Source organism: Besnoitia besnoiti, chromosome V (assembly GCF_002563875.1).
Source record: "Besnoitia besnoiti strain Bb-Ger1 chromosome V, whole genome shotgun sequence".
Classification (NCBI taxonomy): Eukaryota; Apicomplexa; class Conoidasida; order Eucoccidiorida; family Sarcocystidae; genus Besnoitia; species Besnoitia besnoiti.
In genome coordinates, this window is record NC_042360.1 from 3221162 (window position 1) to 3248044 (window position 26883).

The following is a 26883-nucleotide window of genomic DNA, read 5'->3' on the forward strand; positions in this document are numbered from 1 at the left end:
CGTGAACGAGACCACCCAAGCAGGCGATTCGATCCGCCAGTGTGGCAGGTCTTCTGGGTGGATATATATAGTGTGCGCACTTTTCCGCTGCACCAGATTCCGGCTGCTACCCTGTAAGCGAACGCTTGAAGAGTGCTCACGTTGTTGCCACTGAAAGCACCATAACCCTGGGTAGCAGCAGCGAATCAAGAAGGTGCATATTCCACGAGTTGCCCCTACCTTCAAGAAGGCATTTTGCTCACTGGTTATTGCGCAGTACAGTGTGAACCGCGCTGGCAGATCCCTCTCGCAGTCGATTTCACTAAATGTGAACACTGAATTCAATAGCTGACCATAGTTGATCGACCCTGACATCTTGTAGGGCCCGCATCACTGATGGGGACTGTGTCTCGACTGCCGAGGCTCCGGGGCTCGTAAACGGCCGGGTCACTCTTTGCGTCAGGGCCGGGACATCCTTGCACCACCCGCCTCGGATGTATCATACGCGAAGCCGATTTTCAGCATTAAAGATTGGATTCCCGGTAGGCAACACTATGGGGAAGTCCTGAGCTACCGAACTGTGTGTATTTGTCCAATGCGGTTTCTGCTGCGGCAAGCAGCCGGCGACAGTTGTGTGATTTACGTGATCCCTTCTTTGCCCAAGAGGTTCGGGAAGCAGACGTAGTCTTGTCCAAGAATGTTGCACGTCTACCGTTTATTTGCAGCGTCAAAAGCCCCGCTCGAGGCGAGTCTCCACGAGTTTCCCAGTCGATTTTCTTGTCTCGTTCTCCACGATTTAGCGGTTCGCTTGATTGAACGGCCGCTGTCCGTACCACTAAGCGTTGCATGAATATGCGTCGTCGATTCTCGTCCGCAGACCCAGCTGTGAAAATCTACACGCGCCGGCTCGTGTCGAGCTTACTTTGAATTCATCCTGTTCAAAGCCGCGTTCAGTCGGCTTCGATGACCGTCGGTCCTCCTGTACAGCTTCTTCTCATTTGCGTTGATGCCCCACCAGAGTTTCGGTGTGTCTGGTGTGAACCGTTGCCGAAAATGCATCCGTTTGTCTGCATGATTCAGCGTTCTGGCTGCTTTGCTCTCTGGCCCCTTCTTTTGGCGCGGACTGCTCGCTTTCTTCCTCTGTTTACCTGCGCCTCTCAGTTGTTTTCCTCTCTTGTTCCTTCCTCCTACCTTGCCACTTGCCACGGTTTCAGTGGTGTGACCCTCGGCGCGGCCACGGTGCGCGGAAGCAAGATGATAAAGCTGCCAGGCGTCCAGGGCAACTCACACTAGATTTCTGCCGGATTTTGGGACGACTTCTTCCCTTCTTGATTGTGAGACGTGGGACATGCGTCAAGGATCGGCAGAAGCCGCGCGATATCTCACGCTGGAACTTCTGGCCTCCGTCGAGGGGGGAACATGCGTGTCGCCGTGGGTGACTCTTTGTGCGGATGGTGTGTTCGCCTCCCAAGGATCTGAAAGACACATTTCAAGCCTCCAGACAGGGGCACACAGCGCGCCTCACAAGCTGGAGCGCAGAGCAGTTGAGAACAGCGTACGCGCCGTCTCGTTCGCGGGGGAATGCCTGGTGAAATTCTAGTCTCTTTGAGCGGGCGTGCACCCAGTGAGCACAACAGGCAGGATGGGAAATCCACTTCTCAAGCTCTACTCGGTAGACAAAGAAAGCGCGATAGACGGCGGCCGGTTTCTGCGGTGGACGGTGAGGGAGAACGCAGATGCCTCGATCGGGATTCTTTCTGCAGAGACTGCCTGCCGGATCGGAGCCGGCTTGCTCGAGCGCGCATCTGCGTTTCTAGAGACTGTAGAAGTGTATTTGCACCTCCATGTGTCTCTATGCTCCATTATAAGGGGCATCTGCTCAGGTGCGACCAAAGCGTGTATGTACACGCAGAGAATGGGTCGTCGTTGATGCCGAAGCAGCGACCCCCGCGCAGCTTCCTGCCCGTCAGCTTTCTGTCGACTGTGGACGTTTTTTGTTACTGTTGTTGTCCTTCTTGTCGTCGTTTCAGATCTATCGTGGGCATCAGAAGGATCGTGTGTCTTCGGCGTCCTCCCTCGTCTCCCTCTTCTGCTTCGACAAGAAGGTCCTTTCTTCCGCACCGCTGTTGGGGTCTCCTGCCTTGCGCTCGGCGTTGCTCGCGCTGCTTCAGCAGGAAGCTCACCTTCTGCAGCGCCTGCGGCATCCTCAGCTGCTTCATCTTGTCCAGCCTCTCCAGGAAGACAAAAATTCCCTTGTTTTTTGCACAAGACTCGTTGAGACGACTCTTCGCGAACAGCTCCTCGACCAGGTTGCCCCGCCTGCGAGCGCCGGCGGCTTTGGGGGGGGGCGCTTGGGGAACAGGTCCTACTCTGGGCCTGAGCCCGATGGAACTGCGTCTTGTGGAGGTGAGGGGGGACTTGATAGCTCCCCCTCAGGCGGGCGCCGGGCTCCGCTTTCTCTTTTAGAGATCAAATCGGGCCTCCTGGATCTGGCTGAGGCCCTGCAGTTTCTCCACGTCGATGCACAGCTCATTCACCTCAATGTGAATCCGGACTCTGTCTTCTTCACGCCCAAGGGGCAATGGCGGCTGGGGGGCCTTGGGTTCGCCCGGGAGGTCTCCGGAGACGGAGGGGCTGACATGCTGGTTGACTGTGGATTCTCGTTTGGGTAAGGCGAGCTTCTGACAGTAGATGCGGCAGCCAGTGCACCAGCTGCTCCTGGCGCTCCAGGGGTTGGGTGCCTTACGCTTGCGGCTGTGTTTCCACACGCCGACGCCTGACGTCTCGTATTCTTTGAAAGGTCCGCTTGCCTGTGCGAACGCATACTCCTGTTTGCATGTCAGAGTTCCCCGCGTCGCGGCCAGGTTCTCTCTTCTCCAAACTGTGGTTTTCTTTCTGTTCGACATGCCAAACACCATCGCGACGGCACGTCTGGGTTTGGGCGCAGTTTCCTCTGTGTGTGCAGACTCGCGGCTCGCGTGCCCCGCGCTCGCCATTGGGAAGCGTGGATTTTAAGCTGGTGTCTTCTTGTGTTAGCACTTTGTTCTTCTTACATGAGTACCCGCTGCCGTTGACCGAGGTGCACATCTGCGAGGCGTGGGCTTCCAGCCCATGAGGCCAACGGGGCGGGCTGACATCTGCAGTTGCCAGTCATGGCTCGCTCGTCCACGGGGTGCAAGGCCGCAAGCATGCACGAGCCTCGCCTGCCGCGAATCCTCAAAGGACGCCTGAGGGGACTCGGCGGTCGCGCCCGCCGCGACCCGCGTGCGGCTGCAGCTGCGTACGGGCCTGCGCGTGCGTCTGCCTCCGCTGCTGCGGCAGTTTGCCGAGGACTTGGTTTTTCCGTGTGGCCGGCTGGGCTGTGAGCAGGTCCGCTAGCGGGAGTGCGCATGCGTCGGTGTCGGTGGTGCCGCCGCTCTACTACTCGGCGCCGGAGCTGGCTGCGAGTCAACCTGGGAAGTGCTGTCGGGCCTCCGACATCTACTCGCTGGGCTTGCTCATGGCGGAGGTGTTGCTCGGCCCTGTGCCCAGCTCCGGCGCGCGCCTTCTCAAGACGAACGAGTGGGACGTGAATAGTCACCAGGCTCAGGTGAGCAGCCGGTCATTCGAAGTTCGGCAGGAAAAGATGAAAAATCTTTTGCGCGCGTGCTTCCCAATCGCCTTTCCCCGGAGTGCAGCAGCCTCCTCAGCAACCGGGCCGTGTCACTCGCTGATTTCAAGGTGGCCCGGTTTCGGTCCAGAACTTCACTTTCTTCCTTTGCCTCAAGCGCGTCGCTTGTCTCTTGAGTGCCGACGTGTCTGCCGTTCTCTGTTTCCCTCTGAATGTGATTTGTCTTGTGTCTAGTGAGCGTAAGGCACCTAGACGCCGTTTTCGCAGTGCGCTGATGGCTGCAGGATTTTTCGTGTGTTTTCACCTGGGCTCTACACTTAGGAGAGCGAGGGGCGGGAGCGCCGTTTGGCAGCCGCACGGCGACCCTGGGAGCGGAGAGGAGGGCAAGAAACGCGTCAAGGCAGTTTCGCGAAGAGACGCCAGAAAACTCAAAGAGATTGTCACGGCTACAAATGTGGGGTGGACGCGCCAGGAGTCCCGATTCCCTGCCGGCTGTGGATGAGGCTAAGGGATGCGCTAGCCGTGCCGTTGGAGCTGGCGTGGGACCTTGGCTCGTTTTTTCCTTGTTCTGTCATCTTTTTGACGTCTTACAGTAACTGAGGTTGTCTTTCGCTTTTCTTCCTTTCAGTGCCGACGACTCCTTCCCCTGCGCCCAAACATGTTCGCCAGCTCGCCGTACTTCTCTTCTTCCTCCGCTGCGGGCTCGCTGCCCACGTTGATGGCCCTCCTCTCTTCGATGTTGAATTCGGACCCTTCGCAGAGGCCTACCGTGGAGCAGTTTCTCCAGTCGCCGTTCTTTCAAGATGTGAGAAGGCTGCGACATCTGTCTGCGAGTCGAGGGGGCGAGTGGGAACGGCCTCAGGCAAAGAACGCGGCGGTTTGTTGCGTGGACGAGCAGCGGAATCACTGCGTGTGGTCAGTAGATTCATCACGCCTGCGTCGCTGTGTGTCTGTCGTGGATGTCTCCTCAGATGAACATGAGGGCCCTCCGCTTCCTCGAGGCCCTACATGAGAAGGACGAGAGCCAGGAAATTCAGTTCTTAAAGGGTTTTCTTCCACTCCTTCAGCAGCAGGAAGAATTCCACCACGCCAGCCTTCTTCGGTGCGTCTCCGGCTGCGTGAGCCGCCCTCGCAGCAACTCCAAAAGCTAGTGTCCTGATGCAGAGAAGCGCAGACCGGCGTGTATGTGGGGCCTACGCGCAGACACCGTGCAACTGCACTGCAGCGGGTGCTGACGGCGTGTAAAAGGCGCATCCGTCACTGAATTCGTGGGCTCGGCATCCTCCTCTTTGATTTTTTTGCAGGAATCGGGTTCTCGGTCCGCTTCTGGATGCTCTCGCCTTCCCGCCTCTCTACCCCTACGTCCTACCCAACCTTTGCTTCGTGATCAAGCAGGTGAGAACTCGCTTCGAGTGCGCACGTCCCTCTCGCTCACCTGATGCGGTGTGTGGACTCGTGGCCGCGTAGCCTACACGATTCGCTAAGTGTGAGCCAGCTGATACACGCACCACCTAGCCCACTGGGCCAACTCGTAGTATATACTGCCCAAAAAAAGCTGACAAGTAATTCTGTCTCAGCGATATCTCTGCATGGGTTCCTGTGGGCCGCGCGACTCCCGCGCGGGGCCTGCCCTCTGCGGAGTCGACGGTCGCGTTCAGCGTTGGGGCGCGGGTGCCTGGCTTCCAAGAACTCGGCCGCTTCCCACGCAGACTGCAGCCTGCGGAAGGAAACAACGATTGCAGCGGACTCGTCATCGCGCCTGGGGCCCGAGGCTGTCGCAAAGGCAAAATCGAACTCTGATTTGCATGCGACAGTGCGTGTATTTATGCACGTGCGTGCACTTGGGGACTTGCAGGGGACACGTCTGCTTGTCGCAGTGCACACGTGTCGGCGCTCGCAGCTGTCTGTGCGGTTGGGGCGTCGACTTTCGAGGAGAGAGTTTGTCTTTTCCTTCTATGCAGCTCGACGACCGGCCCTACTTCCAGTCGGAGGTGTGGCCGCGTGTCAGGCCCCTGCTCACAGCGCGGGAAATTCAGATCGAGTCTGTTCTGTTCCTCGTACGTCCCCGTCACAAGTCGACCCAGTCGGCCTCAGGCAGCATGCAATGCGAGACGCTTCCGGCTGAGCGGCGCCGGCTGGGGGGATGTCGACCCCCGTATTGCCTTAGATAGCCAACGTCGTACGCCATGGGCCACCCGGGGCTTTAACTGACTGACGCCGTCGGCGTCATATGAAGCGGCCTCTGTGGCTTCGCGTTTTCGTTCGCCAGGGCTCATCGCTAGCTACGTGCCACGCCTACTCATGCGTCGCCTGCCTTCCGATACGCGGACACACATACTTATCTGAACACGCACGCAGAGGCGCGTGCACGGGTGTATGAGTCTGGTCCAGTTAGTATAGCCACAGCTCTTGGGTGCGCATCAGCCAGTGCGGGCGCCTGCTAATTTCGGGTTTCTGTCGTTGAGCGAGGTTCCCTAGGCGGTCACTCAGCTGCCATTTGTGCACACGCGTCAGGTCAAAGCAGGTTTTGTGCGTTCGATTTGCGGCCTCGATTTTGCAGATGAACGAGCTGGAGTACCTGATGACGCAGTGCAGCGACGAGGCCATTCAGCAGGACCTCCACCCGCTCATTGTGAAGTGCATGCAGATTCAGGTACGGGGAAGAAAACCATGACAGCCAGCCTCGGAGTCGCCGTGGCATTCGCCACTAGTTTCTACAGCGATATATATATATGTATATACATTTCTATGTATATATGCGCGTGCGTGCCTAGCGGTGTTTGATGATTTTGAGTGGTGGCCGTATTTGGTTCGAGCAACGGGGCACAGCAAGCGCTTCGGTCGCCACGAAAGGATATCGTGTCGAGCTGATATTGACGGTGGTGTCTTTGTGTTCATCGCGGCAGTGCATGTGTCCTGCGCTTTCCCTTGTTTTGGTTTGTCCTCAGGAGCCGCGCATCCAAGAGGCCGTTTTGACTCGCCTCGCCAACGTCTACCAGAAGTTTGACTACACTTTGCTGCGCACCGCCGTCCTGCCGCGCGTGCTGGCACTCATTCAGCAAGCAAGTGAGAAGACAGTGGGTTCGTGCTGGCGGCGAATTTTCTTTTTTTGAGGCGTTTGGCTGGCGCCAACTACGCGGGGTGGGGTTTTCGGCCTCCGTGTCCGCGGTTTGAGGTGTTTCGTGTTTGCTGTCTTGCTCTCTTCGCCTTCTTCAGCGTCATCGGCAGTGCGCATCCAAGGCCTGGCGGCGGTGACTGCCATGGCGGTCGCGTTCGACCGGTCGACTATCGTGGAGCAGATTGTCTCTGTCGTGCAGCAGGTGAGCGAAAAAGGGGCCCGTGTTTCTGAGTCTCTCTGTCGAGACAGAGAAGACGCGAGCTTTCATGCGCACGCCTAGTGCTGCACATGCGCTGGACTGGAAGCTGGAGAGCGCGAAGAAGAGGATTCCCTGTCTTCTCGGTCGTGGGCGGCAGCATCAGAGAGTGTAAAGGCGACGCTTTCTGGACTGTTTGTCTCCTGTGATGACCTCAGGTCTGCGCGGCAGACAGGAGCGGAGTCGTGTGCGTAGCGGCATGTACGACGCTGGACACGCTCGCCAAGCAAGTCGGCCTTAAAACGACCGCCGAGCGTCTCCTCCCTATTTTGCTTCCGTTGCTCAGTAAGCTCGACAACAATGGTGCACATCTCATATGTGTATGTGGATTTCTGTGCATGTGCGTGACGGTAGGCGCCTGGATTGATCTAGTTCGCTTCCTCTTCACCTCTGCATTGCAGGGTGTCTTTGTTTGTTGTCCGTTTCGTTTTTGTCCCTGTCAGCGCGTGGCGTGGCTCTCGGTGGGTCGCTGCGTCTCCAGGGAAGGACAAATGTGTTTTAGCGTTTCTGTGCATGCGGATTTAGCTTCTTTCGTAGTCAGTCGCGTCGCAGCCCCGTCTGGTAAATATACATTCTCAGTTTCAAAGTTATAATTATTCGGCGTTGGCAGACGCAGGCACTCAGGAACGCATTAAAGTCAGAGAGTGCTGTCACGTGGGTGTTGGCGCTGAGTTGCCTTGTGGTGAAGCGCCGCGGTGTTGCACTTTCGCTGTGGCACTTTCTCAGTGGAGGATCAACTCACAGCGGCGCAGTTCGACATCGTCCACCGTACGGTGACTTCCCTTTTGAGCAAGGTAAAGAGGCAGGGAGGCATGATCTTTCTCGTTGGTAAAGGAGTGGGGGTGTTTATTCTGTGCTTCGTGGAGGGAGCTGAAAACGGCAGAGACTAGGTTTGCGTCGGGCTGGCTGGCTGCGCAGATTTTATTAGAAAGGAACTTGTGCGCACGACATGCCGTTGGGCAAAGACATCGACATCGCCTTAGGCCGGCTGTTTAGTTGTAGCCGCCGTAGAAGACATCGAAAGTCTTCCCGGCGTTTCTGCGCAGGTCGAAGCGACTCGCCGGAAGCAGTTCGCCTTGCAGTTGGTAAGCGCTGAACAGAGCCAAGGAATGTGCTGCGCGACAAAGAAGAGATATGTTTCTTTTTTTGTCGGTGGTGGCTCTAGTGTGGTATACTCCTGGTATCCGCGTTTGTGCAGGCTCTCTGTTTAAGGCGGCGGATAGAGTTGAACTGTGGCAGACCCCCCTCGCCCCGCCCTCTGCACCATCGCCGGTGGCATGGGCCGAGTGCAGCGTGGATGTATCGACACTTAAAGTGCGTGTCACTGCGTTATCCGGATTCTTCGGCGGGTACTGTCTTGTGGTACACGATAATTCCGCTTGCCTCGATCAACATCCGTTTTCGCAGGAGCAGGCGTCTGCAGTCGCGGCGGCGCTGCCTCCGTCAACTGCGGCGTCGTCGTTTTCTCCCGTATTTCTAGATGGAGGCCAGCGGCCAGGGTCCTCGGGGCTCTTCGACGGAAGCCACAACGCGGGGTCTCAGCCTCTGCCTTTCGAGGCCCTGCTCATGTCTCCCTCGAGCGCGAGCGGCGCCAGGCAGGCCTCGCAGCCTCCTCCGCCGCCGCTTCCTCCTTCTCTTCCTCCGCCGTTTCCTCCATCTCCGGCGCCCCCTGCGATTCCTCCCACGTCTGCTTCTTCCTCTCTGTGTCCTTCGTTTGCGAGCTTCTCGGCTGCCGCCACGGCAGACGACCCCTTCTTGCTGGTCGCCTCCTCTGAGCTCGGGGCCTCGCCTCCTCTGCGGGCGGGCTCCGCGGCCACCCAGTCGACGGCGCCTGCTCATCTCGGTCCTCTCTCGACGGCTGCGCGTGCGTCCGCGCCGCCTGCGGTCTCCTCGAGTCTCCTCTTCGCCGCCACGCGCTTGCCCTCCGACGGGGCGTGCCCGCTGGCCCCTCTGCCCAAACTTCCGGAGGAAATCTTTGGCTCCCCCGCTGGAAACGCCGCGCCCTGGCAAGCAGCGCCGCCGCAGCGAGGCCCCCCTGTGCAGCCAGAAACGGGCGTCGCCAGCAGTTCTCCGCTAGCGCCTCCGGGCTTGACGGGGGCAGCGAACGACGTCGCGAAAGACAGTCACCTCGGCGGCGCGGCGCTGCAAAATGGCGGCCGCACGAACCCGTGGTAGGCGTCAGAACCGAAGAAGTCGTTCGGATCGGGGGCCGGCTCAGCAGGCGCGATGGAGGTGCACCCCGCAGACCCCGTTTTTCAGATGGGCAGCAGGGAAGCGGGCCTTGGGTGAATCCGGAGGAGAAATGCAGCACCTGCGAGTCACTGCTTTCCTCATAAGACCCTGAAAGCGCCGACAACTCTGCGGCTCGGGGAGCATGTTCTAGTGGACATGCATCAGCAGAGCGAAGAGGCGCTGAGCGAGTCATTATGGAGGGTCGCCATTCAAATAGTTTGTTGGAACTAGGAATTACTAGTAATTCGAGTTCCATTCACTCCCTTGGTACTTAGGTGTTCATGAGTTCCAATGCTGGTGCTACGAACTATATTCTATATACGCGGTTAGTTCACCTAGCCAACATGATCCGGTTGTTTGGAAATGCTCTCCCCATCTAAGAGATTGATATGTGCTGCAATAACAGAAGAACAGCGCCGAGCGTGTGCGTGGATGTCTGCGGTATCCCGGCTCTGTTCGCTTCGTGAGAAGTGGAGCGCAGGTCTTACTCCCTCCGCCTTCGCAGGGATCCCCTACCGACCGCTTACCGTCTCCAGCAATCGCCTCAGAAGTCGAAACGGGGTTATGATTCGGGGTTGCCATTCTGCGTCAATCCATTAGTTCAGCCAAGCAACACCGTCGGCGTTTTTGTGAACTGTCCTGCGGTGGTGCGCGGCAGCAAGGAGTCGGGTTCCTCTCTGGAAGATCTTCTCGGTGCATCGTTTCCGTCGCCGCCAGTCTCGCGCGAGGCTCAGCTGCGAGACGCCTTTGCTGATTTGGTAAGCAGCCGGTCTGTGCGTTCATTTCCTTCTGTCAAATGGACTTCGGGTAGCGAGGCTAAGAATCGGGCTGGGGCCAGCATCTGCGGGCGGCGCAGGCAAAGTGCATAGAAAGGAAGGGTCAGGAGCGGTTCAGAGGAAGCACGCGCTTGATGGTGGAAATCGTAGCCTCGTTTGTCTCTTCGGCCTTGGCCTAGAAGGCGTAACAAAGCCATGGTGTGAATGCCATTGAGAGCGGCCGTGCATGTTCCCGCATGCTGCGTATCGGCGCCTACATGGAGAGTGGCCATGTGCATGTGAATCTGCCCCAGCATATTATGAATTGACGCATTGCTGAATACGAGGTTTCCGCCGCTTCCACGTGGATGTCCTTGCCGATGGCTGCCATCCCAGGCCGGTTTGTTTGTTGGTGCATTTCGAGTCCACGCAGCCTCTTCGCTTGCCTCCTCCTTTCGTAGCTCCTATGTCTCTTCAACAAGTGAGATTGCCTTTGACCTGTTGCCCGCAGCATCCACCGTCAGCGTCCTCCTCCTCAATGACTGCGCTGGCGCCGCGAGTCGATCCTTTTGCCAATCTGGACCCCCCTCCAACTTCGTCTGCTTCTCCGGCAGTGGTATTCCCTCCTCTTTCCAACGGAGCGCCTAGTGCGGGCGCGGGTGGGTGTGGCGGAGGTCTGGATCCGTTTGCAAGACTGGCGGGCGCGGGCCTGGGGTCCGCAGCGCCGGGGCCCGCTGTGGCGCCATCGTCAGCCTCGTTGACGAACGCCTTTTCCCAGGGCAATGCGTTTCTGGGGCAGGTGTCGGGAACCTCAGGCCTCGGATCCTCCGCAAAAGTCGATCCATTTGCGAATCTGTCGTCCTTGCGAATGTAGTAGAGGAGAGGTGTTGTAGACACTCTTTGGGACGAAGCGATTCTCTGACGCCTCGTCGAGGGGTGATTTTCAGCCCTGCAGGCGGTAGCGGCGCCAGCGAAAAGCGTCCCAAGTGCATTAGGGCGAGAGCAGGAATACCACCCTGCCGGCGGCAGCCCCTTCTTCAAGAAGGTGTGTGGGCACGTGTTCCTTTCAATATCCTTCATTGGCTTTTCAGCCACCGATTTCTCAAGCCAGTTCCTACGCACGCGTCTGGGGGCTGTCGCGACTTATTCATATTCACCCTTGGTGAGAAAACCAGATTTCTCCAACCTGTCTGGGTTTTTGTCGCACAAATGGTTATGTGCGGCGATCAATCGTGGAGATTGTGCCCGCTAGCCAAGATCCCCTGTATGAGGTGATTTCGTAACCCCGAGTCCGGGTACCTGGTTGCTTCCTGCCGCGACGCACAGATCCAGGTGATATAACTCGCAGGATCCCGCATGATTTCACCATTCTGTGCAAATTCTTTCGTTTTCGCTTGATGCTGAGCAACAGTTGTTGTTTGACGACCCTGTAGCGACGGGGACCGGACAGAATTTACAATTCGGTTCGCAAAGGACCACAAACAAACCTGACCATAACTTATCCTCAATAACACAGGATGGCGGATTTCTGCCTTACTGCTGCAACGTATAGAGAGCAGGCATCATCTCCTTGAGGTGAGAGCTTGCCTACCACTGCTCGCAGACCTACTTGATGCACTCGCCACCTTTCAGGGCCTGAACACCGCACAGTCGCTTTTCCACTGGGCGAGGGGTTGTCTCACAATAAGGAACGCCATTCTACGTGAGAGGGAGCACGATACCGGGCCATTCACCAAGTTGCCGTGCCTCACACTGAGGAATTGGCAGCAACGCCTCGGGCATTCTCCCCTGCGCACGCCGTTTCTATCTCATATTTGGGCACCGTTCATCATCCATGATACAGACCACCCGGTTCGAATCTTGTTGTGGTTCGGATGTCGTCTTCCCCGGGTGCAAAGGTACGGAGGCAAGATACAAATTACCCGTCCTTCGCCACTTTTCTGAACTTGTCGATCCAGTGGTAACGGAAGATAGCCGAATTCCGAAGTCAGGCCCGCAAGTCTCAGCAGCATGATGCAGAGAAGACACACTCACTCGCTCAGATCATGGGAGTACACGTTACAGAGAAGCTCAGATGCCGGAGGACATCGTTGAAAACAGGGAATTCGTCGTGCTCAATTTCACAGTCTCGCTGAAAGGAGCTGTTGGTTGCGATTTTTGCAGGCCTGCCACCCGCCATTTTGGCTACCGGGATGTGCATTTATTGGAGCTTAAGCTCATCAGAACGCCTACGTAGGCAAGCGGGCATGTCCTGGTGACTTTGGTCCCGTCCGTGTTTTCTCCGCTTGATCTTCGCACCGATCCAACGTGTCGTTGGACTCTTCCCGCATGAGAAGTCAGGGTGCATTCATGGCCGGTGATGCTGATGCATGTCACCATGAGTCGGTCTATCGTGCTCTCCTAACAGTCTCTCCTCCAACAATGCTCCCCTGCCATGTGGTGACGTCCATGTGTAAAGGCAGTCTCCACAGAAGTCGAGGTGACCCCCGCTGCTCCCGGTTCAATGCCCCTCTCCCCCAATCTAACCGGGAAGAACTACGCTCCGCCAAACTGTACGAGGCTCGCGAATATAATCCGGTAGACATCCAGGGCGCGCAAAAAAAGACTCTTGTGTATGGCACTGTTTTGCTTGTCGTATCGACGAGGGCGCAAAGGCAGTTCGGTCGGAAAAGTGCCGGCAACCGCGGACTGGTAAAGCCACGCAAGAGTGCCGCAGTGACCTGTGTGAGAAGAGCTAGCCGCTACAACGTTCTTCATACTAGGGACTGCCGATGCAGTTTTCCGCAGTGGCGCTCGTTTATTTGAAACTGGGTTACAGTTTACCTGTAAGGGGATTACCCCATTGGTTGCATCGACTCTCAGAAGGGCAATCTTTGGTGTGCCCGGCTCTCGGTGGCATGCAGTAGCATCGTGAGCCGCATCTAGTATCGACAGTCAACGAAGACACTGAGAGTCTTTACGCATCGCGGTGTATAGGAGACAAAGCCCCAGCTGAAGAGATTTTTTTCTCTGTAAATTTTGTAAGTGTGAATTTTAAAAGTGTGAGGAGCTTGCTGTGCAAAAGTTGAGACATAGTTGGAGCCCGGCGTTCTGCTTGCGGCCACTTTCCCGCCCGGGACGTGTTCGCGTGCAGGCAGCTGTGCGTCTGATAAGCAGCATATTCCGGGTTTCATTTGTTTCCCACACCGCTCCTGTCTGAGACGAAGGGGCTCTGCATATGGTGGTGGATTAGTGCGTCGCCAAAAAAAGGAGGGCTTTTCTGAGTCCCCAAAAGCCTCCAGCCAGCGGGCGCTCTGTTCGACAGACAATCCATATCGCTAGAGCTAGCGAAGCAGAACCCGGCGTACAACCCCACTCTGAAGCACAGCAAATCGTCGTATTTTTCCCGTTGGCTTTTCGTCTTGCATCATCTCGTCACATATCCCACGCGTAGTTGATTTGTACGTCCCTGTGACTTCCTAGGACGGCAACGAAGCGCATCGCGTGCCAGTATGCCTGCTCATAAGCAGGTGTTTCTCAGTGCGCTCTTTTCCGCAGGCGTCTTTCATCATGGCGAACGTAAATCCTGTTGATGCGGTCGGGAGCTTGCACCCGTGTACCGGAGTGTCGGTTGCCTTCGTCGAGAGTATCGCGCGGGAAGCAGGCGATACTGTGCGGAGGCATTTTTTTGAGAGGGACAAGAAAGTCGACACAAAGGACTCTCCGGCCGACCTTGTCACTGCAATAGACAAAGCGGTTGAGAACCAGTTGAAGGAACGTATCCGACAAGCTTTTCCAGAGCACCAGTTCTTATGCGAAGGTAGGAACAGGAGACACGGCCGCGTTCGGAGAAAGGCTCGTGGCTAAACCATCCTCTTCGCATTGAGCGAGATGCCCTTTTCGATGTTGATCACACTATCCATCTCACCTCGGAAAGCTCAGGATTAGTTCACTCTCATTTATGTGTGTTCATGTGTAGAGTGGTTTGACGCTGGTGACTGCTGAACTGAGGCGCGGGCCGTACCGCAGCTGGTGCGGCTACGGCTAACTGTGCAGACAACTTCTCTCGGTAGAAGTCCTTTCTACAGACGGTTAGTATAAGATTCCTCTACAAAATTACTGGCTTTCTGCGTGCTTCACAGAATCCTGCACGTTGGATGAGCGCCTAACGGACGCTCCGACTTGGGTTATCGACCCGGTAAGTCTGTGGGGTTGTATGCCGCTGGCAATCTCAGCAACTCGCCTTCAGAGCGTGCTGCACTGCCACAGGCTTATGGCCATAATGACTCGTGCATGAGGGGTGAACCACAACCTCCAGGCTTCCCGGTGTGAACGTCTCTTCCGATGCCTTTCTCTAATCGGTGACAGGTGATCCTATTGTATCAACCTGTGGGACGAGAGAGTGCTTCTGGCAGTTCTTTGCTTCGCTACGGAAATATTCTTGACATTAGGAGTGCCACTTGTGCTATAAAGCGTCTCGCTACATTTGTATAAACTGTTGATTCGATTGTGGCATGTGGCATTTCAGCTTCTTTACTCCAAAGAGACGGTTTTGCCATACCGCTGGGCGGGTCCTCTGGAATAACGCAGTGCGTCTTCGTATTGTGCGCTTGGTGGCGTCTTGCAGATTGATGGGACGACGAACTTCGTGCATACGTTGCCGTTCACCTGCGGTGAGAAAGGGGACTGAAGCTTGCTCAACGTGCAGTGCCAGGGGTTTGAGACCGCGAATTCTGACCATTTCGGGAACCTGCGGCTGCTCAGTCGACGCCTGCATTACGAGTGTGCCGCACTCATGTGTGTGGGTGTAAACGCGGAGTGTCTTCAAGATTTCTTCCGGACAGACCCCCCTTGGGGGGACAAAGGACGTGTGTGGAACTCCCATCTTGTGGTTTCGTCCCGTCCTTTCACCTTATCGTGGTATTTATCCCCGGCACGCTGTCGGCGAAGCTGCTGGGCATCGGGCTGTGGGTCTTAGCAGCGCGATTCTGTCTGTGAGTCTGCCGAATGCGGGGGAGAGGCTCTTGTGCACGGGTGAGGGCATGCTGCGCGTACACCTAAAGAGAGACGATGGTAAAGCTCGCCTGCGGTGGTGCCTGCCGGTCTTTTTTCAGTTTCCATCGCCTTTGCAATCAACAAAGAGGTTCTAGTAGGCGTCGTCTACGCACCTATCCTTGTGAGTCGACTGTTGAGAGCGGTTCATCTGAAAGCGTTCGTTCTGCCTCGGTTCTGTAGCGGCGGCGTGCAGATGGGGCCGGCGCATGATGCGACGTAGTCTGGAGTCGTTGAGTTATTCATCTTGCCCTCTTTTCCGCAGATTCACTAGGGTACATCTGTTGTGGCGGTTGTGGTGTGCTGCGTCTAAGGAGAGTAACGCCCTCGGCAATCCTCCAAACGACCGTCTCACAAGTGATCGAGGCCCTTGAAAGCGTGTCACTGCTGGCAGTTTTCTGGGGATTCCCGCACGAAGTGAATAAGTGTGCGATCTAGTAACAACACTTACAGGAGCTGCGTTTGGCCATGTCAAGCAGCACTGCGGAGTGAAACGGACCCACATGTATTGTTTTCAAGTCTTTCCCTTGTCCCTCCTGTGGGCAGAACGAGATGTTCACTGCAGAGAAAGGAAAAGGAGCCTGGCTGAATGGCGAGCGGATTTATACGTCTGGGCGGCGTGACCGTTCGTGTGCGGTCGTCTGCTGTGGCTTCTCGGTTGGTACAATCCGGAAGGTAGGCGCAGAATCTGGCACAGATCTAGGTGCGGCTAAGCACTAATCAACGACGCGATTTCGGCTTGCCACGTCGCCTAAGCCTCCTTTTCGAGTGGGAAGGTTTCCTACGGTGCAACCAGAATGCGCGTCACACATGCTCGACGCATTTGGCATAAGGAAAGCACAGTGCGCCGTGTACAGAAGCTTGTGATGCAGCGAAGAATCCTGGTTCGAGCCGGGATGACCTAGCGTGCAGGCGAATCGCTGTTGAAGGCGCTTAATCGATTCATCATAGCAGCAATACTTGGAGCAAGAATCCCATATCTGAAAGGGCGCTATTTCTCTTCACAGGCTCTGCGTTTACCCATGAAGCTGAATGCACCAGATTGTTCGTGGGAGGAACGTTTAGCTTTTTCCGCTGAGAATTTGTGGGTATGTTCCGTTTTCAGATTGATATGCCGGATTGTGATCCTACCGCTAAAGCGATCGCCCGCGACGTCGAGCGTAAGGTCGAGGAAAAGGAAGTGTTAGCGGTGGTGTTGACCACATCCGCTATTCTGTCATCTTTCAGCTGCACATGTCTCTCCTATCTTGTGTATCGGCCGACATTCTGTCTTTTTCTAAAATCCGGGGGGCTTCACCAGACTTGCCATACACTATCAAAGTCGAGCGCGGATGGGACAAGGGCACTTTTCCATACAAACGAATATGCTCGTGCAGCTTTGCAATTCGAGTCGCGCGGAAGTCATTGCGCTGCCTATAATGAGAAGCGAACGGGTGCCGACCGCGCTGCCGGAAGGATTCCATGGTTTCGGTCGGAGTGACGGTTCGCTCATCGCCAGTTTCCTTTTCCCCGGTTCAAAACCCAACTTCGCTCACGTTTTTTGGCTCGCGTTTCTTGTAGGGTGTGTGCTGAATAATTTCACTTTCTGCTCTCACCACTGTCGGGATATACGACACCTCGGATCGACAGCCCTTGAGCTGTGCTACCTTGGTAAGTCTCTTCTAAATACTTGTTACCGATAGGAAAGCAATCACTGTGGTCTCCTTGAGATCCGAAAGCATTTGAGGAGCGATAAATCGCACGTGTTGGTACGAACTGTGCTGTCGCTGTCCCAGCTGCAGGCCGGATGGATGCATACCAGTCTCTCGGCCCGAAAGAATGGGTACGTCTCGAACGCACGCTGTGGGTGGATTAGGCTTATGGCGGGTTTGCCTGGCTGCAGTAAGGAGGAATACGTCGGGTGTCGTCGTTGCGCTTCTTGTTTTAGCATAAGCCACGTCTGGGGTCTTTATCCCAGTATGCGGTTTGCGCCCTGTTCATATCGTCGATATTCAGGACTTCGCAGCGGCTATCTTGATCGTGCAGGAGGCCGGAGGGTGCGTGATTGATTTTAATGGAGAACCGGTGAGTCCATTAATCTGGAGTATCACGCTGCAGAGAGAGTAGACCGACGAGCCACCAGCGTTAGCAATCATGAGATTGCCAAGGCATGACTGGCAAACGTCGCGTAGCTGTAGAGGCCGAGTTAGTGTCTGGTGCTTTGAAGGGACTCGAGCAGTCCCGTTTCATTTGGTGTATGACGTCATCGTTTCAGCATCACACGGACAAGACGCCTTGAAGGGCAGAATGAGGGATCGTCAGAGTTACCATGCTGGCGTCCTTTCAAGACAAAGCAATCCACAGTGGTCTTGGAACCTGCCTGCTCCCCGTTCGCTCTTTGTATGAGTTATGATGTACGCAGCTGAAGCTCCACAAACGGCGTGCACTGGCAGGAAGCACGGAGGAACTTGCTAGGTCTTTCATAGGCTATTTGATGGCCCCTGGATTGTAAGAGCGCGTTGTCATAGGCTGAGGTTAGAGGGGCGTCACCAGATTGTAGATCATTGGGACGGATACAACAAATTACGACAGTTTCTTCAGTTGTCATTCAGACGTATGGGGGGCCGACAACTGCATGCCGGCTCGGAAGCAGCGCCTGTAGGGTCGTCGCGAATCTTGTAGGTGTTCGATGGCAGTCCGTTTCGCTATCGGATCTCAAGTGTGTAGGCCGTTAGCTTTTGCGATGTGTGTGTGCGTTATTCATGTAGGACGCTGCCTAGCCAAGAAGCGTTAGCATCCACAATATAAAAGGGGAGAGGTTGACGTGAAAAGGCTGCAGCGCATGCACCGCAGCAGCGTGCGTGCTGGTATCCTGCCCATCCTCGGACTCCGTCCTGCAGTACTCTTTTCTCCTCGAGTATTGCCAGCACCCTTAGCTTGTGTGGGAGGTCCGCCTCCTACCCTCGGTCGTGGAGACACCAGGTCTCGAGGGAACCTCATGGAGTGGAGCTCTGGAGGGCGATGGAGCTTTCTGGAGGCGAAACTGGCTGTCCACCGAACAAGCATGCAGCGTCAGTTTCCAACTGGTTTTCGCGTCGACCCCCTCTCTTGGGCTTGTGTCAGTTTGTCGAGAACCTGGTTGCTTTTGTCACAGGCCTGACGAGAGGTTGTCCTTTTGTGCATCCATGTAGTGCGGGTGTGTTGGCACGGTAGGAAGGCTGTGCCGCGTGACCTCGCATTTGTGCACTTGAATGCTGAGGGCGGGGACGCCGAGACTGTGAGGAGGGACAAGCAATTCTTCTACGAAGTAGCCAACATTCACTGAACGGGGAGTAGCTTCTCTTTTCGTAGTGGTATTGAGCATAACTATGTCGAGAGTGTGCGCTAAAGCGTTTTTCCTTGAAACGCTTCAAAGCAAACACATTCGCTTGTTACCACGTTGCTATGGTCCTGCCCGCCGCTGAAGTCGGTCCTTTATTTATTGAGGCCTGACCAAGGTGAAGCGGCCCTGGTTCAGTGGTGGTGAACGTACAGTGTCGGCGCATGAGAATGCTCCTCTTGACAACTAGTCAGATCGTGGCGCCGGATCGGTGCTAGCTGTCGGTCAACATAGCTAGCTGGCAGCTGCGATAGTACTCCACACCCCAGGAACGGCATGGCAAACTCAGGGGAAAAGAAAGGTCTCTGCATGTATAACGAAGACACCGTGCGGTTTACCGTCATGATGACAGCGGGTATATCGCCGCATGGGAACTATATAAAAGGCATTCAAAATATGGGTCCACCAGCACTCAACAACGGTAGAGTCTTCCCCAGGCACCCAGATAATGATATCGATGCCATGACTTGAACGACGCTCAACGCACTCCGGACACCAGAGCGCGCTCTGTAAGCGCTCCCCGGCCTTCCCAGCCCCCCCCCTCCGCGTACAGCATTCTGCCCGCCGCAGGCGATTCCAAACTATCCCGGCGGTGGAAGGTTCGGTGTTGGCCCGGTGGAGGTCGCCCTTCGTAGAGCTTACTGTCGAAGTAAGTCTCAAACGTCGACGATAACTGGCATCAACAGAACGTCGAATGCGAAGGACACAGGTCATTATTTCAGCCGGAGCAACCTGTTGCCGTGGATCACTGCATTCACAGGCTCGTATAGCATTGCTAGGGGAAAGTAAACTTTCACCAAGCAGAGGTGCCGTACGTACATTCCGGCGCACTTCCAGCGAACGCGCCTACTGCTTAGAGGAGGCAGTCGTGTTCAGCCGTCGTTGAACCAGACACGAAATGCTTCGTCGTCTGATCGCTTTTGTAGTGGAAGAGAGCATCTGCTGTCTTCAAATAACACAAGCTAGATTCTGTATCCATGGTCCAGTACGCGCACCCTGGATTACTGGCACAGTACGTGGCACACTGCTGAGAGCTCTGCATAACAATGCCCCCGGCAACTCCTGTCAAAGCCCCGGGGTCGCCTGCAACAAAGAAGTCCGCTCCCATGAGCGCTACACCGTCACGCTCACACGGCCAGCTTTTTTCTGAGGTGTCTGCGTCACTGGAGCCGTCAAAGTCATTGTCGGTGGCTCGTTTCTCGACAGCAGGAGGATCACGGGAGCCTGCATCAGCGTCTGCCTCAGAGTTGCCCTTTGAGGAGTCGAAGCTAGCGGCCCCGGTCTCATCTGTGACGTCCGACCTTTCGGTGCTGCCGACTTCATTTTTGGCTCCTATGGCTGTATGGACTCTTTCCCTGTGTCTCTCCACTGCACCGGTTCCCGTTATTGTGGTCGGTGTAGGTGCGTGAGCCGGGGTAATCCGCTGGCTGTTGAGCGTAGGAGACTCTAATGGGGTCGCCGCATCGACGGGGTTATCTTTCGTGGTGTGCGGTTGTAGGACATCCTGCGTCGTATGAGCTTGAAAATCTGACGCACGTTGGGTATTTCTTTGTAGGTGTTGTTCTTCCGATTCTGGCTTTCCTTCTCGTGCAAGAAAGCCTCCCGATGTGTTCATGCGGAAACCACTGAAGGGCAACCACGAGGCAATAAAGGAGCTCACGCTGTTCTCTTTCTTCTGGTGGTCGCTCCCTAGTCCTCCTGGCAGGCCGTTCCAGAAACCCGCCCTACCACTAACTTGCTCGTCACCTCCGGTCGATACAGTTCGCGGCGGGGCCCCACTGAAATTCCTGTTAGTCCCTGGACTGGCCGATGCCGCTGATTCAGTTTCGTGGTCAGCCAGAGTCTCTCCCAGCTTGAATGGCCGTGTGACCTTCAGTGGAGGGAGCAGACGCACGCCGGATGCCGTATCCATTAGTTTCAGCAACGGAAAGCGGCGCAAGGCTGCCGCGTGAGGGCAGTATCGTGGGCCTGATGTGAAGTCCTCTGGCCTTGTGGATCGCCCACCAACAGGAGCGTTAGCGTCCTTCAGAAAACACCGCCTCGACACTTTATCAAACGACCAGAAGAAACATAGGTGGGTGCGAGAACACGTCCTCCAGCAGTCGCGTGCAGAATGAGTTTGAGAAGCATTTTCATCTAATCCCAAATCGTGTCCGGCATACATGAAGCCCTCGCGGGCACAAGCTGGCAGGTCATCTGGTATATTGTAGGGGGAGTCTGAACCCCAACCGGCTGTCTCCGTAGTGGCTGCCATTCGCCCAGCGTGAGGCGGTGAATTTGCAGCCTCAGTACTGCGCAGAGGTTCGCCAAGCTGGCTGGAGGAAGCATCCGCGCAATGTTTTGCACCGAAAAGGCCAGACACTACCATTTCTTCTCTGTCAGTCTCGGCCTGTGAGAGTTCTTCCCTCACACGCTTAACCTTGTGCGCGTCCAAAGCAAGCAAAGAACATGTGGTTGCTTTCGCCATGTACGTCCAGCTGATGCACTTGGGCTCCGTGGAGCACAGTAAGACGCACTGCTGCAGACTATGGACAGCGGTTTCCTCGCGAACAACATAATCCGCTGATGTGTTGAACTGTATCCCCGGCTGGAAGCATAAGTCTGGAGAAGCACACCCACAACAATATAACATATATCAGCAGGCGGAATCGCTGCAAACAAAGAGGCCAGGGGGAAGATGGTTCTGGCTAGGTACACTCCTAAAGTCATGGAAACGAGTACACCTGTACGAGCATAGTATCACCACAGTTTGTGATTTCCCGGGGAGAACAAGCAAAACCCAAAAGGCAACGCAGCATGCCCACGGTCTGATTTTTCATTTCTTGGAGGCTTATCTTCATCAGCCCCACAATAACTCCGCTGCAGGCTGGGTGATGTTAAGCTGTATAGAGAGTCCTCCGTGCTTCGGGTCGGATCTGGGGCACGGGCGCAAGCACCCGGCCTGTTCGGATGAAGATCGTGCGTGTAAACGAATGTTGGTGTACACGAGCCATACACAGCTCAGTAGCAATCATGTGTGTCACCCACCTAGTGGCGATAAAGGAGGGAAAGCGTAAGAAAATTGTTTACAACGACGCGATCCCGTCGTAGTCCGTGTCTCCGGGGATTGCGGAACAGGTCTTCCACCCAAATTGTCGATACGAGGCTTCCAAGTCTTCCAGGCATGTCGACCCATGAGCAAGCATGTGCCGCTTGCTTCATCGAAGCGCCAAAATGCACAGATGTCTTGGTTTGTCGTCTCCCCAGCCTGTTGGTGTGGTGGCTTCGGAGACAAGTCGTTCGATGACGTTTCAGCCTCTTGCTGGGTGCATGCAGTGTGGCAATCGCTCGCGTTGCCAGCTTTTGTCTGCAGGACGATGTCTTCTGAAGTGGGATACAGGTCCCCGTCGTCGTAGGTGCAGTCGGATAGCTCTGAGTAGCACACATTACCAACACGACGGAAGTCAGTCACGCTCGACTGAGCCTGAAAAACGACCTCTGAGACACTGCGCTGGTAGATGTCCTCCAACCAGATGAGCACTTATTAACCATCGTTTTACGATTCGTCGGCGCCTGGTTTGTCCTGCTTTCACATCATTTCTGGACTGCATAACCTGGGAGCAGACTGAATGCAACATATTGTAAACCCATAAGTGATCCGCCGCATACGGTGGTGCACGGCGAGCGGCAGCTGCTGTACTACCTGGAGTCCTTGCGGTGAAAAAAGTATCGTTGCCCCCAGTGGGCTGGAGTTTCTCCGATCCCCCAATTTCCATAAGACGCCGAGTAGTGCGCATGTGGTTTTGCAGTGCCTTGCAGCGTTTCGCGCCGGCAATCAGTGCATCGCTAGAGCGCGTTGAATCCTGGGCAGCCACGACTAGACCTTGGCCCTTCAGATGGCAAATGCTCTGGCGGGAGTCGAAGGTCCAATAGAAACAGAATGGCTCTACGGTGCATTCTGCATGGCATTGGAGGGCTGATGTGGAGTGGGGAATGGAGTGCTCGTAGCCCGTGGTTACGATGTCCATTCCTACCCGGTAACACGGTTCTGCGGACCAGAGATCCAGTCACAAGCACAGATTACAGCTCTTGTGGATCTGGGTGGATGATTAATGAGTGGAACGAATTCTTCTCGTTGGAGCGTAGGCTCAAGTGCCCCGTACGGAACATGCTTCTGGTCCTGATAGATTTTGCGTTCGACTATCCACGGTAATTTGCCATTCGCGGATCGTTCCGGAGGGGAATCAGAATCCATGAGGGCAACGAGGCGCGGATGCACAGTTGGTCAGCGTCATGTCAATACCCTCGGTATCGTGAACGCTGGGAACTGTGCCGGCAGCGCCTTCTAGGTCTTCGATTACCACAGGCAGGAATCATGATCTGCCATACTAAACGATTTGTTAGTCGTACTCTCCAGTATCATGTGAAATCCGACTCGTATAAGTGGGTTAGCGCCGATGTAACTGCAACGGGCCATACTCAATTCCAGAAGCAGTGCTGTCCGAGACGAGCCTGGCTGCCGTGTGGCGTGGTCTGGTTCTCCGGCGGGTGCGAGATTCTATCACATGTGGCGGAGACCTACCAGATGGATATGGGTCGGCGAGTGTGTCGCAGTTTTTCAATCCAGATATCAGGTGTCTTGTTGCTGGTGGATCGCTATAGACGCCTTGCGGGGCATCCACGCCCTTCAAGTAGCACCAACTGCGGACCGGGTTGAAAGTCCAATAGTAGCATTCATCGTCGAATTTGCAGTGCTCTGCGCATTCGCCTGGCGAGTTGATTTCCCCCGTTTCAACTTTCTTCACATCGAAGCCAAAAAAGTCGACTCCCTGTTTATAGCATTGGAAGACGTTTGGACCTGCAGCAGATTTCACATCGCATAATCCAGAAGCGGTCGGGTAAGGCAGGGCAGCGGCATGCGTGTCCTCCTGGTGGCAACTGATACTGGCGGGTGCACCTCCAAGGACACAGACGAGCAGATAGGGGCCGAGGCAATGGTGCCCTACTTTCAGGCTGCGGAGACAGTGGCGGCAGGGCTGAACCAGGGGGGCTTATGACCGGGAATGTTATCGTGGGAACTGCAGGCGGCGATGTCGTAGTCGTTGTGGGACTCGATTCGGTGCTCGATTGAGGGAAACCGAGGGGTTCGCCTGAAGAAACACAAGAGCACGCCGAAAAGCCGAGGTGCGGTCCGGGATGCTAGACCACCGGGACAGGAGAAAACTCAAGCAAAGCCATGTTGTTCGCTAGCGTGATCGCACCAGCAATACAGTTTCGCAGGCTTGGTGATATCGACCACATGGCGTCACGTTTGTCATCGCGCAGAATAACTGGTTGGCCTTTAGACGTGCAGCCCACATGAGTCAGTCAGCACCAGCGGTGACGCAGCGCTAATGCACGAGAAGTTATTGCGAGAGAGGTGTACCAATGTCATTGTGCGAGCGCTGGCAGCGAATGCCTCGACTGTTACAGAGGTTTAAACGGTCGCGGCTAAGGCTGGCTACGAACGGTAAGGACTCACAGCAGGCTTTCCAGGCCTGAGTGTCCCGAACTACGAGTCGACGTCTTGTATTTTTTCCCTCTGCAGTGAGGACGTCTCACCTTGTTGTTGATCCTTCGCGGGAACGCCACACACTGTATAGGCTGACATGGCAACGCTGCTGACGTTGCCTAGAACTGTACGGGCTCGACGGCCAAACGCCGACTTGTTCCCCATGATGTATGATGAATGTTCGCTTGTCAGATCCGCGTTCACGGCTCGAACGAGCTCTGTCGTTCCATTCTCGCCACTACCCGTGGTATCCAACCAGTCCCACTGAATTCTGACGCAAGGGGACGGCGTGGCTCCTTCGTGAAGCTGGAGAAGTTTCTTCCGAGACGAGAAGTCACATCCTGCTGAGAGCGAAAGAAGGGACCTTGTCGGTTCTGGCCGGTTTACGATATTGGTCATGTTGAGATATATGGAGATATCTTTATCTTGCACAGAGAAGAGTCGCACGTCAGACTCGGACACGTTCCATGCATCTTTCAGCCTATGTGGAATCGCTTCGATGACAGCTTCAGCGAACAGTCGCCTCAGCTCAGCCGGATCTCCATCAAAGGCCTTCATCACAGCCAGTGCACTTTCGCCAGGAGCATCGAAGGAGGCTGCCACCAAAGGAACAACGATAGCTTCCGTATTCGTTGGTGACGCCATCACACCACTCCGAAAATTGGCAGTAGCACGAACATGTAGCAGCTCTTTCCCCCCCACCACCATGTCAAAGTCAGTATTGACTGCTCGCTGCCTCTTATTCGCCTTGTTCCTAAACCTTAGGAGTTGCTGTCCGTCGAGCGCCTGCTCCCCTCCTCCCTCTGTCTCTGTATCCAATTCTTCCTCGGCATAGTTCGTGTCACCCAGCAGGCGATCTGCGTTCATGTCGTCTTGAGCTGAAAGTGTGGCGTTTGAAATGATTCCGAAGCCACTCAGTTCTGGAGTGGGAATGAAAACTGTGTCATGAGCACTAGAGAGAGATAAGCGATCATCGTAGTAGCCCGCGAAAGCACTGTCTTTTCTGCGTGCTGAGCTACGTGGGCGCCAGGTCTCCTCCCCCTCAGTGTGACGGCTGGAAGCGTCATCAGTTCCTCCGGAGATCTTCATACTTTTTTGAGTTGCAGACGCTCCGTCTGGTGGCTCTGTCATCTTCTGAGCTCTTCCGTGTCGAGTGGCAAAGAGATACCTAAATTCACTTTCGAATGCAGCCACATCGAGACCAAGCGTCCTCACTTGAGGCAGAATGGACGGCAAGACCTGAAGAAGATTGCTGTCAGATACACCCACGTCTCGTTTCTCCAAGGCCTGCATCAACTGGTGAGCAAGCTGGCGCGCAGTTGGGTTTGAGTCTCCAGTTTCCGATGCAGCGCTGTACATCACACCATGCAGGAGACACAGTACAACACTAGTCGCAGATAGCGAAGCGAAAAGCCGTCCACGAAGGGGCTGTCTTTGTATTGTATGGGTTGCGCCATCTTAGAAAAACTGGGTGAAATGCAGAGAAGCATAAACTACGACAGATGGATATCCGTCCCGTCTTGAACGCAGTCAGATCATTCGTTTCGCTGCCAGAGTACGGACCGTTATAGACCAGCTCTTCTTTACCGCATGATACCAGTAATACGAAGCCTTGTCTCACCCAGATGGAAAACCAATGCGAAAGTGTATTCATGCCGGCGTTTGTCTATCTTGTACCACCCGCTGAACTGGTGTCCTCTGGTCGCCCTCGCGGTGCGCTGATTATGGCGTATTTACATTACTCGAGAGAAACACGCCGCAAACATTGACTGTGCAGGGAGAGGCCTGCCGAGATTCGTGCAGCTTCTGCAGCAGTGCTGTAGAATTTCGAAGTGCCGCTTGTCTGGGACCCCTTCCGATTGGCGACCCTGTTGGGGAAAGAGTCATCTTATCTTCGAGGGCAGGCGTCCGCGAGCGAAAACACCTAGCTATATACTGTTATTTCAGGGTCTCATGGATTTGTTTCTTGAACAATAGACCATTAGGGACAAGAGGCCACGATATGCTATCTCCGCGTTGACCGTTATCGTTTCGCACCCTATGTGGCGAGTCTCCTAGCGTAACTTTGAAATTGTATAGAGCCGGCCAGATCTATGGTGGGAGGTCGTGCGTAGGTAGCAGACACGTACCGTGTGCGACTGCCGTCCGATGGTCCGGGATCCTCATAGGCGGCGGCGAGATGACACTGGTGTGGAATCCCTGTGGCGACCAGAACGAAGAATGCGAAGGTTAGAGCCCTCTTTCCAATGGGATTTTGCGAGTGAGACCCGATACCGAGGAGAGGAGGGCCTGGAAGGCCCTTTCTGAACAGTGAACTCATCTGGCGGTGCTAAAGAAGCAGACGGGCAGTTAGGGACTTGAAGCACCATACACACGGTTGGTTTCAGGACAGTCCCACTGACAAGACTCCAGACGCCAACTGCCCATCCGAATAACGTCAACATGGGCCACCTCTTTAATACGGTATATCTAGCGAGAGCACGTGTAAGCATGAGCACGCAATGTAAAGGTTCTACTAGCATGCGTCAAAAAACTACTACTTGCGGAGGCGCCGGGCCCGAGATGATCTCCCGCAGGTGAACGGCGCTCAGATGCGAGCCCGAGGAGCCACTGTCTTGCATCCAGCGCCAGAATGACGGCGATACTTTACCGCTGCATTCGAGTAGCTCTAATCCTGCCGAGAACGAGTGAACCACCGCTAGGTTTCTGGAACCATTCATTGAAAAGTTTTTTTTTTTTCGATATTTTCCAACGCAGCAAGGTGGCCGAGGTTTGGCCCAGCCCGAGTTCTGTCCATGTGTAGGGCTGTTTTGATCGAGACGCCCACCGGGCGAGACGGACGGATCACAACAACGGTTCCGGCGGGGTTTTTGACTCTGTCCACGCCGTAAGAGGGAGCGCCGAAAAGGGAACTCGGCCAAGGGGGCACCTGATTTCCTTGGGTGGTGACCAGTAGGGTTCACTGGGTGTATTCTCCCCTGTCTCTGTTGTCTGGGTAGCAAACGACGAACAAC

The 26883-nt window shown here is 55.4% G+C and overlaps 3 protein-coding genes across 3 annotated transcripts; 2 read left to right on the top strand and 1 right to left on the bottom strand.

Annotated features, from left to right (window-relative positions):
* Positions 1-1621: 1621 nt before the first annotated feature.
* Positions 1622-10824, top strand: BESB_062710 (SCY kinase-related protein (incomplete catalytic triad); the record flags this gene model as incomplete). The annotated part of the gene is made up of 16 exons (XM_029364685.1): positions 1622-1699; positions 2010-2647; positions 3349-3568; positions 4218-4394; positions 4561-4691; positions 4894-4984; positions 5551-5646; positions 6150-6242; positions 6538-6655; positions 6806-6909; positions 7122-7248; positions 7690-7757; positions 8010-8048; positions 8371-9134; positions 9854-9953; positions 10462-10824. 16 exons carry the CDS (start codon positions 1622-1624, stop codon positions 10822-10824), a joined length of 3207 nt encoding a protein of 1068 aa, XP_029219393.1.
* Positions 10825-13499: 2675 nt separating this feature from the next.
* Positions 13500-17472, top strand: BESB_062720 (putative inositol(myo)-1(or 4)-monophosphatase 2; the record flags this gene model as incomplete). The annotated part of the gene is made up of 10 exons (XM_029364686.1): positions 13500-13749; positions 14072-14127; positions 14557-14602; positions 15044-15105; positions 15528-15656; positions 16087-16141; positions 16542-16631; positions 16757-16803; positions 16977-17045; positions 17383-17472. 10 exons carry the CDS (start codon positions 13500-13502, stop codon positions 17470-17472), a joined length of 894 nt encoding a protein of 297 aa, XP_029219394.1.
* Positions 17473-19192: 1720 nt separating this feature from the next.
* Positions 19193-26189, bottom strand: BESB_062730 (uncharacterized protein; the record flags this gene model as incomplete). The annotated part of the gene is made up of 6 exons (XM_029364687.1): positions 19193-20940; positions 21367-21750; positions 22022-22366; positions 22901-23176; positions 23920-25220; positions 25999-26189. 6 exons carry the CDS (start codon positions 26187-26189, stop codon positions 19193-19195), a joined length of 4245 nt encoding a protein of 1414 aa, XP_029219395.1.
* Between the last annotated feature and the right edge of the window lie 694 nt (positions 26190-26883).